This window comes from Ranitomeya variabilis, chromosome 5 (genome assembly GCF_051348905.1).
Source record: "Ranitomeya variabilis isolate aRanVar5 chromosome 5, aRanVar5.hap1, whole genome shotgun sequence".
Classification (NCBI taxonomy): domain Eukaryota; kingdom Metazoa; phylum Chordata; class Amphibia; order Anura; family Dendrobatidae; genus Ranitomeya; species Ranitomeya variabilis.
The window spans coordinates 325,793,472-325,814,231 of NC_135236.1; the positions used below are offsets into that span (position 1 = coordinate 325,793,472).

A 20,760-nucleotide genomic window follows, 5' to 3' on the forward strand; every position below is an offset into this window, starting at 1 on the left:
TTCCAGCATAGAGCACCAAAGTTGCCTGCAGTGGACAACCTCTTTAGAGGGATATTTCCAACTACAAGTTCTTTTCCCAATATTTAGTAGGTCTAATAATAATAATATTAGCAAATACCTCCAATTAGAAATGTAGTATAGTTTTTCTGATTCGCTGTGTCTCTTTCCTCATGTGCAGGCATTGAAGGACCTTAGGGATCCATGGTTGCGACCACTGATATAGTAAGGGTACGTTCACACAGGACTTTTTTGCTGCTTTTTTTTGCTGCTTTTTTTATGCTAATTTAGGTGCGTTTTTTTGGTGCGTATTTGGTGCGTTTTTTGGGTACGTTCACACAGGACTTTTTTGCTGCAGATTTTTGCTGCAGTTTTTTGCTGCAGATTTTTGCTGCAGTTTTTTTTATGCCAATTTTCAGCTGCTAGGACACCTCACAATGGCTCTTCACACCTCACAATGGCTCTTCACACCTTACTACCAGGAACTCCCTCACAATAGATCACAATCAGGACACCTCACAATGGCTCTTCACACCTCACAATGGCTCACAATGGCTCTTCACACCTCACTAACCACACCCCTAAGCTCTTGGCTGTGAGATCCCTTCCTGCTGGCCATGATTTTCTGCACAAAAAACGCAGCAAATGCTACATGCGTTTTTGCAGCGTTTTTGCAGCGTTTTTTTCATCACCCATTCAAGTCAATGGGTGAAAAAACGCTGCAAAAACGCAGCAAAAACGCTGAAAGAAGTGACATGCCCTATGTCCAAAAAAAGCAGCAAAGCAGAAAATACTGATCAAACAAAAAACCAACGTGTGTGCATGAGATTTCTGAAATCTCATAGGCTTTAATGGTACTGTAAAAAGCAGCTGAAAATTAGCATAAAAAAAAGCAGCAAAAAAAAGCAGCAAAAAAGTCCTGTGTGAACGTACCCTAACAGTTAGCTAGTTGCTAGTGTTTGTAACCATGGATACATAAGGTCCTGCAATGCCTGCACATGAGGAAAGAGACATAGTGAATCAGAAAAACTATGCTACACTTCTAATTGGAGATATTTGCTAATATTATTACACCTACTACATATTGGGATAGGATCTTGCAGATGGGAATTTCATGGCTGAAAGGGGAATAGCTGCTTCTAGGTCTCAGCCACTAAGGTATTACATAAACAACCAGCACAGTTGTACTTCTCTGTGTAAGTCACATAGAAATTAATGGGATACACCAATAGCTTAGCTTGCTTTGCTCTGCTGTTTCCATAAATTCCATTCATTTTCTTAACCCCACCTATAGGGGCTGGGACCTAGATGCAGCTATTCTCTACTCAGCCATGAAGTGCAAATCGCCCATTAACAGTTTCATTATGTTTGCTTGTTGTTTGAACAGTGTTCAGGTGAATATTCAACTATTGGTTTCTATTTAGATGAAAGTTTTGTGATTTGTAAAGGGAGATCGTCCAGCTTTGTAGCAAGAGAGTCTTTCTTCCTTTTAATTTTCTTGTTACACGTGAAATGTCGTACAAAGCCACCTATAAATTGCCTTACTGTCATTTCAATCTAAGAGTTTTTTGCCTTTTTTTTCTCTAGAATCTGGGTTTGCTACTTTTGAAAATGGAATAATGGTGAGCAAGGCAGTGGAAATAACCATTGATGGTAAATTGCTCAAGCCAGCAGGTAAGTCATACTACATGTGTAAAATTAAGATTATACTACACCTAAAATGATAAGTTGAATACATGTCGCATGGTGCTGATAAAGAAATCTTTATCTGAAGAACAGGGATACTACTATACTGTATGCCTAATCCGTGATCAGCTTTTTTTTTAAGGGATGCTATAATCAGAAAATGACCATTTGTTTCAATAAGATGTTTGCATTACGTGTATGTTTTTTAAAAAAACCTTTTGGTATTTTTCTTTCATATCATAATCTTGCAATTTTCACACTGGCCACTAGGGCATTTTTAAACCCATACTTTCTATCCTTTAAGGAAGATTTCAGCAGGTTCCTTATCATCAGAGGCAGGATTACAATGACAGGTAACACTCCATATACAGCAGATAACACAGAATCCACCAATCACAATAGGAAATGTCACAGCTGACCCTGTTCCTCCTCCCTTCACAATGACCTTTGCACATGCTCATTAGATGCTTCTATGCAAAAGGTGGAGTCAGTTCATTGTGGCTAATGTGAATGTATTGTTGAAATTTAAAAGAATAGCAATTTAGAGTCGCAGTAGAAGTTGTGAAAATTGCAAGATTGCAAATGGTTTTAATAAAGATCATGATGTGAAAAAACAATTTCTAACATTTAACAAAAGAAAATACATGTAACACACAAACTTTATTGAACAATATGTCATATACCGACAATAGCTTAATTTATAACCCTTTTAAGACCTGTGATGTAGATTTTTGTTTTAAGTCACTTAATTAAGTGTGAAGCTGGCTCAGGAGATCAGCTGGCTTTATACCAGGCAAAGGCTTGCTGAAGACATGCATAATTGCCATGTTACACTATGTTTCCACAATGAGCTTTGTTGTTGAGTTTTTGATGTTGCAGATGTTCTGCAGCATTTCTGCATCTATTATCAAAGTTAGGTTGCTTTCTTTTCTGTGAAGAAAATCTGAACATAAAACTTAATATACCCGGAAGAGAAATTGACATGTCGCAGATTTCAAACACACACCGCAGGTCAGCTTATGCTGCATAAAAAAAAGAACAGTTTGCATAAGGCTACTTTCACACTAGCGTCGGGAACAACCCGTCGCTGCGCGTCGGGCCGACGTTCCCGACGCTAGTGTGGTCTCCGCCGCACAACGGGGGCAGCGGATGCATATTTCCCACGCATCCGCTGCCCCATTGTGATGTGCGGGGAAGTGCGGGGAGGTGGGGGCGGAGTTCCGACTGCGCATGCGCGGTCGGAAAAAGCGGACCGTCGGGAGCAAAAAACGTTACATGTAACGTTTTTTTCTCCCGACGGACCGCTACCATACGCCCAAACGCCGCCAAACGCATTCACCGTTTGGAAATGCGTCGCAAATGCGTCGCTAATGTTACTCTATGACGAAACAACGTATCCAGCAAAAACTTTTGCTGGATGCGGCGTTTCGCAAAAACGACGCATTTGCGACGTATTGCAGTTAACGCTAGTGTGAAACTAGCCTTAGACTTCTATAAATCCCATTCACCGTGCTGGAGCTGTAAGATGCTGCGTGCTTTGCACAATGAAAATTAGCAGCAGAAAAAACATGTCAAATACTCATTGTGTGAAGTTAATTTAAATCCTCTTGTGAAGTTTACATGAAACACATTTTTGAATCAATTATAATGTTCTTTTGTTTTTTATTTGCCTTGTTGTAATAAAGATATTTTGGGTTGCATATTTAGTGGTATTCATAGGCTGTTATTTATGCAATATTGGGTAATTCATTCCAATATAGGTTCTATTTGAGCTGAATTGGATGGCCACAATATCTCTGTATACTGAAATAATCTGGTATTGTAGTGTATAGTATAATTGATCAAATGTTTACTGGTTGAGAGGGGTTGCTCCATGAATCAAAAGATCTTGGAATAAAAATAAGTTCCACAATTAGCTGAGCTAAAAAATGTTCCTGTGCTCAGATAATCTTATAGATATGAAGGATCATGATTCCAGGATATTTTTACAGCACAATGTAAAAAACAAACCCTCCAAAAAATGATGAATTGCATGTTTCTTTCAATTTTAACTCACTTGGATTGTTTTCTTGTTTTTCACTACACTATATGGTAATATAAATGCGATCATACAAAAATACAACTCATTCCACAAAACAGAAGCTTTTGTACAGCTATGTTGATGGAAAAAACAAAACATTATGCCTCTTGGAACAAGGAGAAAAAAGGAAATTGCAAAAATGCGATGTTAGGTTGTTCACTGTAAGAATTCACCAGTTTATGAACCAGGAACAATGGTAACATAGTAATATAGTTAGCAAGGCTGAAAAAAGACATTTGTCCATCCAGTTCAGCCTATCTTCCATCAGAATAAATCCCCAGACCTACGTCCTTCTACAGAACCTAATAACTGTAAGATACAATATTGTTCTGCTCCAGGAAGACATCCAGGCCTCTCTTGAACCCATCGACTGAGTTCACCATCACCACCTCCTCAGGCACTGAATTCCAGATTCTCACTGCCCTAACAGTAAAGAATCCTCTTCTATGTTGGTGGAAAACCTTCTCTCCTCCAGTGCAGAGAATGCCCCCTTGTGACCATCACCTTCCTTGGTATAAACAGATCTGTTATGACCCCAGTGGACAGGGTCTCAGAGGAACGTGTAAGTCTGCAAGATACAAAAATCCAGCTCATAGGGCTGTGGAAACTGGGTTGACCAAATAGCTACTCCTAACGCCAACACTAGAAGTAGCCGGGGATCATGCCTACGGTGATCGCTAGATGACTCGCGCCAGCCGGAGAATCTAACTACCCCTAGGAGAAGAAAACAAAGACCTCTCTTGCCTCCAGAGAAAGGGACCCCAAAGCAAGATACAAGCCCCCCACAAATAATAACGGTGAGGTAAGAGGAAATGACGAACACAGAAATGAACCAGGTTCAGCAAAGAGAGGCCAGCTTACTAATAGCAGAATATAGCAAGATAACTTATCTGGTCAACAAAAACCCTATAAAAATCCACGCTGGAGATTCAAGAACCCCCGAACCGTCTAACGGTCCGGGGGGAGAACACCAGCCCCCTAGAGCTTCCAGCAAAGGTCAGGATACAGATAGGAACAAGCTGGACAAAAATACCAAACAAAACAAAAGCAAAAAGCAAAGAAGCAGACTTAGCTTGAAAAACAGGAACCAGGATCAGAGGACAAGAGCACAACAGATTAGCTCTGATTTCAACGATGCCAGGCATTGAACTGAAGGTCCAGGGAGCTTATATAGCAACGCCCCTGAACTAACGGCCCAGGTGAGGATATAGAAAAAGACAGACGCTCCAGAGTCAAATCACTAATGACCACTAGAGGGAGCAAAAAGCAAAATCACAACAGTACCCCCCCCTTAGTGAGGGGTCACCGAACCCTCACCACGACCACCAGGGCGATCAGGATGAGCGGCGTGAAAGGCACGAACTAAATCGGCCGCATGAACATCAGAGGCGACCACCCAGGAATTATCTTCCTGACCATAGCCCTTCCACTTGACCAGGTACTGAAGCCTCCGCCTGGAGAGACGAGAATCCAAGATCTTCTCCACCACGTACTCCAACTCGCCCTCAACCAACACCGGAGCAGGAGGCTCAGCAGAAGGAACCACAGGCACAACGTACCGCCGCAACAAGGACCTATGAAACACGTTGTGGATAGCAAACGACACAGGAAGATCCAGGCGAAAGGATACAGGATTAAGAATTTCCAATATCTTGTAAGGACCAATAAAACGAGGTTTAAATTTGGGAGAGGAAACCTTCATAGGAACAAAGCGGGAAGAAAGCCACACCAAATCCCCAACACGTAGTCGGGGACCCACACCGCGGCGGCGGTTGGCAAAGCGCTGAGCCCTCTCCTGTGACAACTTCAAGTTGTCCACCACAAGATTCCAGATCCGCTGCAACCTATCCACCACAGAATCCACCCCAGGGCAGTCAGAAGGTTCCACATGACCCGAAGAAAAACGAGGGTGGAAACCAGAGTTGCAGAAAAACGGCGAAACCAAGGTGGCGGAACTAGCCCGATTATTAAGGGCAAACTCAGCTAACGGCAAGAAGGTCACCCAATCGTCCTGATCAGCAGAGACAAAACACCTCAAATAAGCCTCCAAAGTCTGATTAGTTCGCTCCGTCTGTCCATTAGTCTGAGGATGGAAAGCAGACGAAAACGACAAGTCAATGCCCATCCTACTACAAAAGGATCGCCAGAATCTGGAAACGAACTGGCATCCTCTGTCTGACACAATATTCTCAGGGATGCCGTGCAAACGAACCACGTTCTGGAAAAACACAGGAACCAGATCGGAAGAGGAAGGCAGCTTAGGCAAAGGAACCAAATGGACCATCTTGGAGAAGCGATCACATATCACCCAGATAACAGACATGCCCTGAGACACCGGAAGATCAGAAATGAAATCCATGGAGATATGTGTCCAAGGTCTCTTAGGGACAGGCAAGGGCAAGAGCAACCCGCTGGCACGAGAACAGCAAGGCTTAGCTCGAGCACAAGTCCCACAGGACTGTACAAATGACCGCACATCCCTAGACAAGGAAGGCCACCAAAAGGATCTGGCCACCAGATCTCTGGTGCCAAAAATTCCTGGGTGACCTGCCAACACCGAGGAATGAACCTCGGAAATGACTCTGCTGGTCCACTTATCAGGCACAAACAGTCTGTCAGGTGGACAAGAATCAGGCCTATCAGCCTGAAATCTCTGCAACACACGTCGCAGATCTGGAGAAATAGCTGACAAGATAATACCATCCTTAAGAATACCAACAGGTTCAGCGACTCCAGGAGCATCAGGCACAAAGCTCCTGGAAAGAGCATCGGCCTTCACATTCTTTGAACCTGGTAAATACGAGACAACAAAGTCAAAACGGGAGAAAAACAATGACCAGCGGGCCTGTCTAGGATTCAGGCGTTTAGCAGACTCGAGATACATCAGATTTTTGTGATCAGTCAAGACCACCACACGATGCTTAGCACCCTCGAGCCAATGACGCCACTCCTCAAATGCCCATTTCATGGCCAACAACTCCCGATTGCCCACATCATAATTTCGCTCCGCAGGCGAAAACTTCCTAGAGAAAAAGGCGCAAGGTCTCATAACAGAGCAACCAGGGCCTCTCTGCGACAAAACGGCCCCTGCTCCAATCTCTGAAGCATCCACCTCAACTTGAAAGGGAAGCGAGACATCAGGCTGGCACAAAACAGGCGCCGAAGTAAACCGACGTTTCAACTCCTGGAAAGCCTCCACGGCAGCAGGAGCCCAATTAACCACATCGGAGCCCTTCTTGGTCATATCCGTCAAAGGTTTCACAATGCTAGAAAAGTTAGCGATAAAACGACGGTAGAAGTTAGCGAAACCCAAGAACTTCTGAAGACTCTTAACTGACGAGGGCTGAGTCCAATCAAGAATAGCTCGGACCTTGACTGGGTCCATCTCCACAGCAGAAGGGGAAAAAATGAACCCCAAAAAGGGAACCTTCTGTACACCAAAAAGACACTTTGAGCCCTTGACAAACAAAGAATTTTCACGCAAAATTTTAAAGACCATCCTGACCTGCTCCACATGCGAGTCCCAATTATCAGAAAAAACCAGAATATCATCCAGGTAAACGATCAGAAATTTATCCAGATAGTTCCGGAAAGTGTCATGCATAAAGGACTGAAAAACTGAAGGGGCATTAGAGAGCCCAAAAGGCATCACCAAGTACTCAAAATGACCTTCGGGCGTATTGAATGCGGTTTTCCATTCATCCCCTTGCTTAATGCGCACAAGGTTGTACGCACCACGAAGGTCTATCTTGGTAAACCACTTGGCACCTTTAATCTGGGCAAACAAGTCAGACAACAGCGGCAAAGGATACTGAAATTTGACAGTGATCTTATTTAAAAGCCGATAGTCAATACAAGGCCTCAAAGATCCGTCCTTTTTAGCCACAAAAAAGAATCCTGCACCAAGAGGGGAAGAAGACGGATGGATGTGTCCTTTCTCCAGTGACTCCTTGATATATCAACGCATAGCGGTATGTTCAGGTATCGACAGATTAAACAGTCTTCCCTTAGGAAATTTACTGCCTGGAATCAAATCTATTGCACAGTCACATTCCCTATGAGGAGGCAATGCACTGGACCTGGACTCGCTTAAGACATCCTGATAATCAGACAAGTACTCCGGAACTTCCGAAGGCGTAGAAGAAGCAATAGACACAGGCAGGGAATCCTCATGAATACCACGACAGCCCCAACTAGACACTGACATAGCCTTCCAGTCAAGGACTGGATTATGGGTCTGTAACCATGGCAGCCCCAAAACAACCAAATCATGCATTTTATGTAGAACGAGAAAACGTATCACCTCGCGGTGTTCAGGAGTCATGCACATGGTAACCTGTGTCCAATACTGCGGCTTATTTTCTGCCAATGGCGTAGCATCAATACCCCTAAGAGGGATAGGATTTTCTAATGGTTCAAGAATAAAACCACAGCGCTTAGCAAATGAGAGATCCATAAGACTCAGGGCAGCACCTGAATCTACAAACGCCATGACAGGATAAGATGACAGTGAGCAAATCAAAGTTACAGACAGAATAAACTTAGGATGCAAATTACCAACGGTGACAGGACTAACAACCTTAGATATACGTTTAGAGCATGCTGAGATAACATGTGTAGAATCACCACAGTAGTAGCACAAGCCATTCCGGCGTCTATGAATTTTCCTCTCATTTCTAGTCAGGATTCTATCACATTGCATCAAATCAGGTGTCCGTTCAGACAACACCATGAGGGAATTTGCGGTTTTTCTATCACATTGCATCACATCAGGTGTCTGTTCAGACAACAACATGAGGGAATTTGCGATTTTGCGCTCCCGCAACCGCCGGTCAATTTGAATAGCCAGGGACATAGTATCATTCAGACCTGTGGGAATGGGAAAACCCACCATAACATTCTTAATGGCCTCAGAAAGGCCATTTCTAAAATTAGCGGCCAGTGCACACTCGTTCCAATGTGTCAGCACGGACCATTTCCGAAATTTTTGGCAATACACCTCAGCCTCGTCCTGGCCCTGAGACATAGCCAGCAAGGCTTTCTCTGCCTGAATCTCAAGATTGGGTTCCTCATAAAGTAAACCGAGCGCCAGAAAAAACGCATCAATATCAGCCAATGCCGGATCTCCTGGCGCCAACGAAAAAGCCCAATCCTGAGGGTCACCCCGTAAGAATGAAATAACAATTTTTACTTGTTGAGCAGAGTCTCCAGACGAACAAGGTTTCAGGGACAAAAATAATTTACAATTATTCCTGAAATTCCTAAACTTAAATCGGTCTCCTGAAAACAGTTCAGGAATCGGAATCTTGGGTTCAGACCTAGGATTTCTGGTAACATAATCTTGTATACCCTGCACACGAGCGGCAAGCTGGTCCACACTTGTAATCAAGGTCTGGACATTCATGTCTGCAGCAAGCTTAAGCCACTCTGAGGTAAAGGGGAAAAGAAAAAAAAAAAATGAGAGAGGGAAAAAAAACCTCAAAATTTTCTTTCTTATAATCCCACTTCTGCAATGCATTAAACATTTAATACTGGCCTGGCATACTGTTATGACCCCAGTGGACAGGGTCTCAGAGGAACGTGTAAGTCTGCAAGATACAAAAATCCAGCTCATAGGGCTGTGGAAACTGGGTTGACCAAATAGCTACTCCTAACGCCAACACTAGAAGTAGCCGGGGATCATGCCTATGGTGATCGCTAGATGACTCGCGCCAGCCGGAGAATCTAACTACCCCTAGGAGAAGAAAACAAAGACCTCTCTTGCCTCCAGAGAAAGGGACCCCAAAGCAAGATACAAGCCCCCCACAAATAATAACGGTGAGGTAAGAGGAAATGACAAACACAGAAATGAACCAGGTTCAGCAAAGAGAGGCCAGCTTACTAATAGCAGAATATAGCAAGATAACTTATCTGGTCAACAAAAACCCTATAAAAATCCACGCTGGAGATTCAAGAACCCCCGAACCGTCTAACGGTCCGGGGGGAGAACACCAGCCCCCTAGAGCTTCCAGCAAAGGTCAGGATACAGATAGGAACAAGCTGGACAAAAATACCAAACAAAACAAAAGCAAAAAGCAAAGAAGCAGACTTAGCTTGAAAAACAGGAACCAGGATCAGAGGACAAGAGCACAACAGATTAGCTCTGATTTCAACGATGCCAGGCATTGAACTGAAGGTCCAGGGAGCTTATATAGCAACGCCCCTGAACTAACGGCCCAGGTGAGGATATAGAAAAAGACAGACGCTCCAGAGTCAAATCACTAATGACCACTAGAGGGAGCAAAAAGCAAAATCACAACAGTACCCCCCCCTTAGTGAGGGGTCACCGAACCCTCACCACGACCACCAGGGCGATCAGGATGAGCGGCGTGAAAGGCACGAACTAAATCGGCCGCATGAACATCAGAGGCGACCACCCAGGAATTATCTTCCTGACCATAGCCCTTCCACTTGACCAGGTACTGAAGCCTCCGCCTGGAGAGACGAGAATCCAAGATCTTCTCCACCACGTACTCCAACTCGCCCTCAACCAACACCGGAGCAGGAGGCTCAGCAGAAGGAACCACAGGCACAACGTACCGCCGCAACAAGGACCTATGAAACACGTTGTGGATAGCAAACGACACAGGAAGATCCAGGCGAAAGGATACAGGATTAAGAATTTCCAATATCTTGTAAGGACCAATAAAACGAGGTTTAAATTTGGGAGAGGAAACCTTCATAGGAACAAAGCGGGAAGAAAGCCACACCAAATCCCCAACACGTAGTCGGGGACCCACACCGCGGCGGCGGTTGGCAAAGCGCTGAGCCCTCTCCTGTGACAACTTCAAGTTGTCCACCACAAGATTCCAGATCCGCTGCAACCTATCCACCACAGAATCCACCCCAGGGCAGTCAGAAGGTTCCACATGACCCGAAGAAAAACGAGGGTGGAAACCAGAGTTGCAGAAAAACGGCGAAACCAAGGTGGCGGAACTAGCCCGATTATTAAGGGCAAACTCAGCTAACGGCAAGAAGGTCACCCAATCGTCCTGATCAGCAGAGACAAAACACCTCAAATAAGCCTCCAAAGTCTGATTAGTTCGCTCCGTCTGTCCATTAGTCTGAGGATGGAAAGCAGACGAAAACGACAAGTCAATGCCCATCCTACTACAAAAGGATCGCCAGAATCTGGAAACGAACTGGCATCCTCTGTCTGACACAATATTCTCAGGGATGCCGTGCAAACGAACCACGTTCTGGAAAAACACAGGAACCAGATCGGAAGAGGAAGGCAGCTTAGGCAAAGGAACCAAATGGACCATCTTGGAGAAGCGATCACATATCACCCAGATAACAGACATGCCCTGAGACACCGGAAGATCAGAAATGAAATCCATGGAGATATGTGTCCAAGGTCTCTTAGGGACAGGCAAGGGCAAGAGCAACCCGCTGGCACGAGAACAGCAAGGCTTAGCTCGAGCACAAGTCCCACAGGACTGTACAAATGACCGCACATCCCTAGACAAGGAAGGCCACCAAAAGGATCTGGCCACCAGATCTCTGGTGCCAAAAATTCCTGGGTGACCTGCCAACACCGAGGAATGAACCTCGGAAATGACTCTGCTGGTCCACTTATCAGGCACAAACAGTCTGTCAGGTGGACAAGAATCAGGCCTATCAGCCTGAAATCTCTGCAACACACGTCGCAGATCTGGAGAAATAGCTGACAAGATAATACCATCCTTAAGAATACCAACAGGTTCAGCGACTCCAGGAGCATCAGGCACAAAGCTCCTGGAAAGAGCATCGGCCTTCACATTCTTTGAACCTGGTAAATACGAGACAACAAAGTCAAAACGGGAGAAAAACAATGACCAGCGGGCCTGTCTAGGATTCAGGCGTTTAGCAGACTCGAGATACATCAGATTTTTGTGATCAGTCAAGACCACCACACGATGCTTAGCACCCTCGAGCCAATGACGCCACTCCTCAAATGCCCATTTCATGGCCAACAACTCCCGATTGCCCACATCATAATTTCGCTCCGCAGGCGAAAACTTCCTAGAGAAAAAGGCGCAAGGTCTCATAACAGAGCAACCAGGGCCTCTCTGCGACAAAACGGCCCCTGCTCCAATCTCTGAAGCATCCACCTCAACTTGAAAGGGAAGCGAGACATCAGGCTGGCACAAAACAGGCGCCGAAGTAAACCGACGTTTCAACTCCTGGAAAGCCTCCACGGCAGCAGGAGCCCAATTAACCACATCGGAGCCCTTCTTGGTCATATCCGTCAAAGGTTTCACAATGCTAGAAAAGTTAGCGATAAAACGACGGTAGAAGTTAGCGAAACCCAAGAACTTCTGAAGACTCTTAACTGACGAGGGCTGAGTCCAATCAAGAATAGCTCGGACCTTGACTGGGTCCATCTCCACAGCAGAAGGGGAAAAAATGAACCCCAAAAAGGGAACCTTCTGTACACCAAAAAGACACTTTGAGCCCTTGACAAACAAAGAATTTTCACGCAAAATTTTAAAGACCATCCTGACCTGCTCCACATGCGAGTCCCAATTATCAGAAAAAACCAGAATATCATCCAGATAAACGATCAGAAATTTATCCAGATAGTTCCGGAAAGTGTCATGCATAAAGGACTGAAAAACTGAAGGGGCATTAGAGAGCCCAAAAGGCATCACCAAGTACTCAAAATGACCTTCGGGCGTATTGAATGCGGTTTTCCATTCATCCCCTTGCTTAATGCGCACAAGGTTGTACGCACCACGAAGGTCTATCTTGGTAAACCACTTGGCACCTTTAATCTGGGCAAACAAGTCAGACAACAGCGGCAAAGGATACTGAAATTTGACAGTGATCTTATTTAAAAGCCGATAGTCAATACAAGGCCTCAAAGATCCGTCCTTTTTAGCCACAAAAAAGAATCCTGCACCAAGAGGGGAAGAAGACGGATGGATGTGTCCTTTCTCCAGTGACTCCTTGATATATCAACGCATAGCGGTATGTTCAGGTATCGACAGATTAAACAGTCTTCCCTTAGGAAATTTACTGCCTGGAATCAAATCTATTGCACAGTCACATTCCCTATGAGGAGGCAATGCACTGGACCTGGACTCGCTTAAGACATCCTGATAATCAGACAAGTACTCCGGAACTTCCGAAGGCGTAGAAGAAGCAATAGACACAGGCAGGGAATCCTCATGAATACCACGACAGCCCCAACTAGACACTGACATAGCCTTCCAGTCAAGGACTGGATTATGGGTCTGTAACCATGGCAGCCCCAAAACAACCAAATCATGCATTTTATGTAGAACGAGAAAACGTATCACCTCGCGGTGTTCAGGAGTCATGCACATGGTAACCTGTGTCCAATACTGCGGCTTATTTTCTGCCAATGGCGTAGCATCAATACCCCTAAGAGGGATAGGATTTTCTAATGGTTCAAGAATAAAACCACAGCGCTTAGCAAATGAGAGATCCATAAGACTCAGGGCAGCACCTGAATCTACAAACGCCATGACAGGATAAGATGACAGTGAGCAAATCAAAGTTACAGACAGAATAAACTTAGGATGCAAATTACCAACGGTGACAGGACTAACAACCTTAGATATACGTTTAGAGCATGCTGAGATAACATGTGTAGAATCACCACAGTAGTAGCACAAGCCATTCCGGCGTCTATGAATTTTCCTCTCATTTCTAGTCAGGATTCTATCACATTGCATCAAATCAGGTGTCCGTTCAGACAACACCATGAGGGAATTTGCGGTTTTTCTATCACATTGCATCACATCAGGTGTCTGTTCAGACAACAACATGAGGGAATTTGCGGTTTTGCGCTCCCGCAACCGCCGGTCAATTTGAATAGCCAGGGACATAGTATCATTCAGACCTGTGGGAATGGGAAAACCCACCATAACATTCTTAATGGCCTCAGAAAGGCCATTTCTAAAATTAGCGGCCAGTGCACACTCGTTCCAATGTGTCAGCACGGACCATTTCCGAAATTTTTGGCAATACACCTCAGCCTCGTCCTGGCCCTGAGACATAGCCAGCAAGGCTTTCTCTGCCTGAATCTCAAGATTGGGTTCCTCATAAAGTAAACCGAGCGCCAGAAAAAACGCATCAATATCAGCCAATGCCGGATCTCCTGGCGCCAACGAAAAAGCCCAATCCTGAGGGTCACCCCGTAAGAATGAAATAACAATTTTTACTTGTTGAGCAGAGTCTCCAGACGAACAAGGTTTCAGGGACAAAAATAATTTACAATTATTCCTGAAATTCCTAAACTTAAATCGGTCTCCTGAAAACAGTTCAGGAATCGGAATCTTGGGTTCAGACCTAGGATTTCTGGTAACATAATCTTGTATACCCTGCACACGAGCGGCAAGCTGGTCCACACTTGTAATCAAGGTCTGGACATTCATGTCTGCAGCAAGCTTAAGCCACTCTGAGGTAAAGGGGAAAAGAAAAAAAAAAAATGAGAGAGGGAAAAAAAACCTCAAAATTTTCTTTCTTATAATCCCACTTCTGCAATGCATTAAACATTTAATACTGGCCTGGCATACTGTTATGACCCCAGTGGACAGGGTCTCAGAGGAACGTGTAAGTCTGCAAGATACAAAAATCCAGCTCATAGGGCTGTGGAAACTGGGTTGACCAAATAGCTACTCCTAACGCCAACACTAGAAGTAGCCGGGGATCATGCCTACGGTGATCGCTAGATGACTCGCGCCAGCCGGAGAATCTAACTACCCCTAGGAGAAGAAAACAAAGACCTCTCTTGCCTCCAGAGAAAGGGACCCCAAAGCAAGATACAAGCCCCCCACAAATAATAACGGTGAGGTAAGAGGAAATGACAAACACAGAAATGAACCAGGTTCAGCAAAGAGAGGCCAGCTTACTAATAGCAGAATATAGCAAGATAACTTATCTGGTCAACAAAAACCCTATAAAAATCCACGCTGGAGATTCAAGAACCCCCGAACCGTCTAACGGTCCGGGGGGAGAACACCAGCCCCCTAGAGCTTCCAGCAAAGGTCAGGATACAGATAGGAACAAGCTGGACAAAAATACCAAACAAAACAAAAGCAAAAAGCAAAGAAGCAGACTTAGCTTGAAAAACAGGAACCAGGATCAGAGGACAAGAGCACAACAGATTAGCTCTGATTTCAACGATGCCAGGCATTGAACTGAAGGTCCAGGGAGCTTATATAGCAACGCCCCTGAACTAACGGCCCAGGTGAGGATATAGAAAAAGACAGACGCTCCAGAGTCAAATCACTAATGACCACTAGAGGGAGCAAAAAGCAAAATCACAACACAGATCCTCAAAGAGATATTTGTATTGTCCCCTTATATTCTTATATATGGTTATTAGGTCGCCCCTCAGTCATCATTTTTCTAGACTAAATAATCCTAATTTTGCTAATCTCTCTGGGCATTGTAGTTCCCCCATCCCCTTTATTAATTTTGTTGCCCTCCTTTGTACTCGCTCTAGATCCATTATATCCTTCCTGAGCACTGGTGCCCAAAACTGTACACAGTACTCCATGTGCAGTCTAACCAGGGAATTGTACAGAGGCAGTATAATGCTCTCATCATGTGTATCCAGATCTCATTTAATGCATCCCATGATCCTGTTTGCCTTAGCTGCCAATGCCTAGCACTGGCTGCTCCAGGTAAGTTTATCATTAACTAGGATCACCAAGTCCTTCTCCATGTCAGATTTACCCAGTGGTTTCCCATTCAGTGTGTAATGGTGATATTGATTCCTTCTTCTCATGTGTATAACCTTACATTTATCATTGTTAAACCGCATCTGCCACCTTTCAGCCCAAGTTTCCAACTTATCCAGATCCATCTGTAGCAGAATACTATCTTCTCTTGTATTGACTGATTTACATAGTTCTGTATCATCTGCAAATATCGATATTTTACTGTGTAAACATTCTATCTTGCATTATGCATACTCCCAGGCAGTACCCAACCAATGGGCACAGCCTCTCACATTTCAAGTGTATGGAGCGAGGCCACGCCAACTAGATAGGCTCTGGCTGGGCGTATGCATATTGCATATGCAGCTCCCCAGGTTACTGGTTGCTGCAGTGATGTTGCTTTTCCTTCAGGGAAGGTGATGTCATGCTCAGAGGCAAAGGAGCTCTCTTCACCCAGGTAAGGCACACACATGCAACACATTCTGAATCCAGGCCAGGAGGGGGAGCTCAAGACCCAGATTCAGGGGAGCTTCCCTAGGCTTTATGTATCCTGACATGGAGGAGGAGCTAGTTTAGTCTGGGAGAGACACAGAAGTAGAAGGAAGTCTGGAACTGAGAGCAGACAGTGAGGCCTGGCAGCCACGAGGGAGCTGCAGCCTCTGGGAAGGAGTAACCTGTTGGGTTGCATGTGGAGCAGCCGGAAGGGAAGGAGCACAGGAGAGAGGCAAAGCTCAGAGGGGAACTGTGACAGGGCACCCTCGGAGCTGAAGCACAGAATCCAGGTACCGGGAGCCCGAGGCTTTCGTGGACTCTAGGACACAGAGCAGAACCGGAGGGCATAATACTACACGTCACCTGCCCACATCACACCTGAGATGCAGCAGCACTGGAGGAGCCCGGGGCATGTGAGTGTCCTTGTAAAAAGGCTCAAGCTGCCCGTCATGCAGGTACCTGTCCCAGGACAGAGGGAACTGGAGGACCTTGTAGGAAGCTTAAAGCAGCAGGGACCTCACTTAGAAAGGCGCAAGTAGGAAAGGCTCATGGACCTCTACTGGAAAAAGAGAATTCTAATTTGCCTCTGAGTCAGCCGGACCACCATCACCCGTGCCTGGTACCCTGGACTGTGGCCTGTCACCCACAAGTAAACCAGGTAAAGACTTATCACTTGTCTCCTCCATTTATTCACCGGCCTTACCATCCACGCCACACACCATAGGACCCCAGGGGACCCCGCTTCACTTGTGGGAAGTGTAACATCTGGGCTGCAGTAACATCCCCCAGAGGATGTACTCGGTCCGCAGTGGCAAGAAACCTCGGACCTGCAACCTATCCTGGCCCGGAGATCCTCGCCGCAGAGATGGAGGAGCTGGCCCAGCAACTGATGAAGACCCAGATGACAGCGGAGGCCACCTGGAAAGATTCCCTGGTCCAGAGAATGCAGACCGCCCAGCCACCATGCCAACATTTACCAACCGCATCCCCAGCCCCGGTGGAACCTCCACCGTCAACCTCAGTGGAGCCAGAACACGCTGCTGGAGAAGGAGACGCCGCCGACAGAAGATCTGGAGCCTGCTCCTACAGCACTGACAGAGCCAGAAAGTAAGACCCTGCTGGAATGTGAGACCACACTGCTGACAGAAAACCTGGACCTCGCGACTGCTGCCCTGATGGAGCCGGAAAGTGAGACTCAGCCGGAAAGCGAGATGCTGACAAGCAAGATGTCGAACCCAGAGACAATGACACCGCAGCACCAGGCCCTGCAGCCCACAGACCAAGCACAGCGACAACCAGACATCCAGACCCCAGCGGAGAAGGCAAAACAATACACTGGCACCAGTGAGACAGGTATGTTCACTGCCCCTGTAGCTGAAGACACTTTAGTGGGACCACTAGCACCCCCGCAAACCTTAGTGCTTAAACAAGTAACAACTGCCATGACTTGGGACTGCATAACTGATGCATGTGACACATTGACTGAACCAATGACCCCAGTAGCATCACCCCTGAAGGCTTGTAGACCTAAAGAATCACTTCACTGGAAACACCCTGAGACAGACCTTATGGGATTTCCTATAGAAGCCCAATCTGCAGCTAATATCGAGATAGTTACTGAAACAGAGGGCTACTGCAAACAGCAGATTCTAAAACTGGTAATAGAAGGACAACAACGTAGAGCTAAATGGGAGGCTATGGAGCCACAGAACTTAACAGCTAAAGCGGAATCCTGTTTAATTAAACCTGCCAGTAGAGGGCCCACTAGAACTGGAACTGTAGTTTCCTTTAACTTGGACAGAGGTTGGGGATTCATAAGAGAACAAATTGGCCAAAGAGAACTGTTTATAAATCACAGGGATGTGGAGTCACACCTATTAAGAGGACACCCTGATCGTGACAAGGTCACTTATACCCAGCACCACGGAGAAAGGGGATACTATGCCCTTCATGTAAAATGGTGCCTTGGACATCCTGATCATACCCGTGTAGCCACTGAAAGTGTAACTGAAATGCAGACCCAGGCTTCACAGACTCCCAATGCTGAACTGTTTTCAACAGCGTCACCAGTTGTGACCCATACATATGGACTTCCCCAGTCAGGAAGCTGTGAATACCAGGACCTGCCCTGGAAAAAGCAAATGTAAAGGACATTCACCTGCATGAAGTAACTGATGTACATATGATGTTCTGATGCTTTTCTTTTGCAGTACTTATGGACAAGATGTTTCCCTGGAAACTGTTTATAAATAGTCTGGCACGTGTTCCGGTGCCCTTTGCTTAGATAATGCTGCGCGCTGGTAGCGTGAGCAGAACAGTGACCATATTTGAATACCTGTTTTGCTTTTGAGGATTGAAACAAAACTGCCTGGCACAGAAGAGACCAGGATTGTTCAATGTGCCTTGCCCATCATAATGTTTGCACTTAACCTGTGTGCACTTAAGTAATTGTTATGTTATTGTTTGCAACGTTCAAGAAATCGTACCTCCCATAAAGGGTTGCTTAGGTGTAACCTGTTTTACCTGTTGACATGCATGTCTAAAAAGATTGTTTTTACCTGAATGCCTGTATTGTTTCCCAGTCTGGGAGTACTGGTGTTAACATGGGGTGGAGTGCAGCACCCCAGGTTATAGGTTGCTGCAGTGATGTTGCTTTTCCTTCGGGGAAGGTGATGTCATGCTCGGAGGCAAAGGAGTTCTCTTCACCAGGTAAGGCACACACATGCAACACATTCAGAATCCAGGCCAGGAGGGGGAGCTCAAGACCCGGATTCAGGGGAGCTTCCCTAGGCTCTATGTATCCTGACATGGAGAAGGAGCTAGTTTAGTCTGGGAGAGACACAGAAGTAGAAAGAAGTCTGGAACTGAGAGCAGACAGAGAGGCCTGGCAGCCATGAGGGAGCTGCAGCCTCTGGGAAGGAGTAACCTGTTGGGTTGCATGTGGAGCAGCTGGAAGGGAAGGAGCACAGGAGACAGGCAAAGCTCAGTGGAATTGTGGAAGGGCACTCTCAGAGCTGAAGTGCAGAATCCAGGTACCAGGAGCCTGAGGCTTCCATGGACTCTAGGACGCGGAGCAGAACCAGAGGGCATAACACTACATGTCACCTGCCCGCATCACGCCTGAGACGCAGCAGCACTGGAGGAGTCTGGGGCATTTGAGAGTCCCTGTAAAAAGGCTCAAGCTGCCCGTCGTGCAGGTACCTGTCCCACGACAGGGGGAAACTGGAAGAACTTATAGGAAGCTTAAAGCAGCAGGGACCTCACTTAGAAAGGTGCAAGTAGGAAAGGCTCATGATCCTCTACTGGAAAAGAGAACTCTAATTTGCCTCTAAGTTGGCTGGACCACCATCACCCTTACCTGGTACCCTGGACTGTGGCCTGTCATCCACAAGTAAACCAGGTAAAGACTTATCACTTGTCTCCTCCATTTATTCACCAGCCTTACCATCTACGCCACACACCATAGGACCCCTGGGGACTCTGCTTCACCTGTGGGAAGTGTAACATCTGGGCTGCTGCAACATCCCCCAGGGGACCCCTCTAATGCAGCGTCGGTTCCCCTATTGACCTAACTCCACAGGTGGCATCACGACAAACTTCAAACATTTAACCCCCTTTAACGTTGATGCCCAGGGCCATGGACCAGGTCGCAGCCACCGTGACATCCCCCTTTTGCGACTGGACCCGGTACCAAGTATCCCACTGCCTTGTGGGCGCATCACATACATCACCGCCATTCGCCACTTGCATCACCACCATTCCCTGCTAAGAAACCGGTGAATATTCACAGCACACAGTGCGCGCTCTGAGGATTTACAAACCAACAGTCACGCAGAAGAACTGCAGGCTTTTCATTTTAGACCAGACAACCACTTTAAGTAAGACAAGCTAGAGGCAAAACACATCAAGGAGACCCAACTTCGGGTCCAAACATTTCCAAATATTAGGGGCAGAAACCAGGAAAAGTGGCATCAATTGACCCACAGTACAAATTTTATAATGGTGCAGTAGTCAGGCATGAGCCATGCATGAGACAGGGTCTGGGCCAGCATTTACAGCTTTGAAATTAGAGTAAAATTCAAAGGTGGGTGAGGGACCAGTGTAGGTCTGCTTTGCTGGTATCCCTGCAAAATTCAGGCAACACATATGAAGTAGACCCAACTTGGAGTCCAAACAATTCCAAAAATTAAGGCCAGACACCAGGAAAAGTGGTATTAATTGACCCACAGTAGAAATTTCATAGTGGCACAGCATGGATGGATGGATGGGACAGGGCCTGCTTTAGCATTTCTAGCTTACAAATTGATCAGTAAGGGGTGGAGGAGTGACAGGTGTAGGCCTGGTGCTCCGAAACCCCTACCACTACTGGTAACCCACCAGATGAAGACCCAATCTCCACATTTCAAAAAAATATTGGCACGCAATACTAAAGTGGCATCAATTTCCCCAGAGTAGAAATAGTATAATGGTGGTTTGAGACCCCTGCCACTACAGGCAACACAAAACAAGGACATACAAATAAGAGTCTCCAATTACTAAAAATTTAGCTTGTCATGACTCAGTAGGAAGCAAAAGGAGAAGGAATAAGAGGAATATTAGGCGGATTAAAAGAAAAAAAAACAAGGAAAATTGTAAAAGTAACAGCGATAGATACAACTTCTGATTGTTCTGTCACCAAGGCACTTGTTAGTAACATCAGCAGCAGTAGCAACAGCAGGCACAGAAGCTGCGACAAAGGTTTCACAGACTGCAATAATGCAAGATCAATGCCGCACACTGAAAACTACACCA

At 45.8% G+C, this 20,760-nt stretch overlaps 1 protein-coding gene across 5 annotated transcripts in view; it reads left to right on the forward strand.

Moving 5' to 3' along the window:
* Window positions 1–20,760, forward strand: part of CACNA2D1 (calcium voltage-gated channel auxiliary subunit alpha2delta 1) — a 1,329,605-nt gene that overhangs the window by 1,228,147 nt on the left and 80,698 nt on the right. For all 5 annotated transcript variants that reach the window (XM_077264669.1, XM_077264672.1, XM_077264671.1 and 2 more), the window contains one exon: window positions 1,585–1,671. In XM_077264669.1, the coding sequence (XP_077120784.1) occupies window positions 1,585–1,671 (87 nt within the window). The remainder of the gene's footprint in view (window positions 1–1,584; window positions 1,672–20,760) is intronic.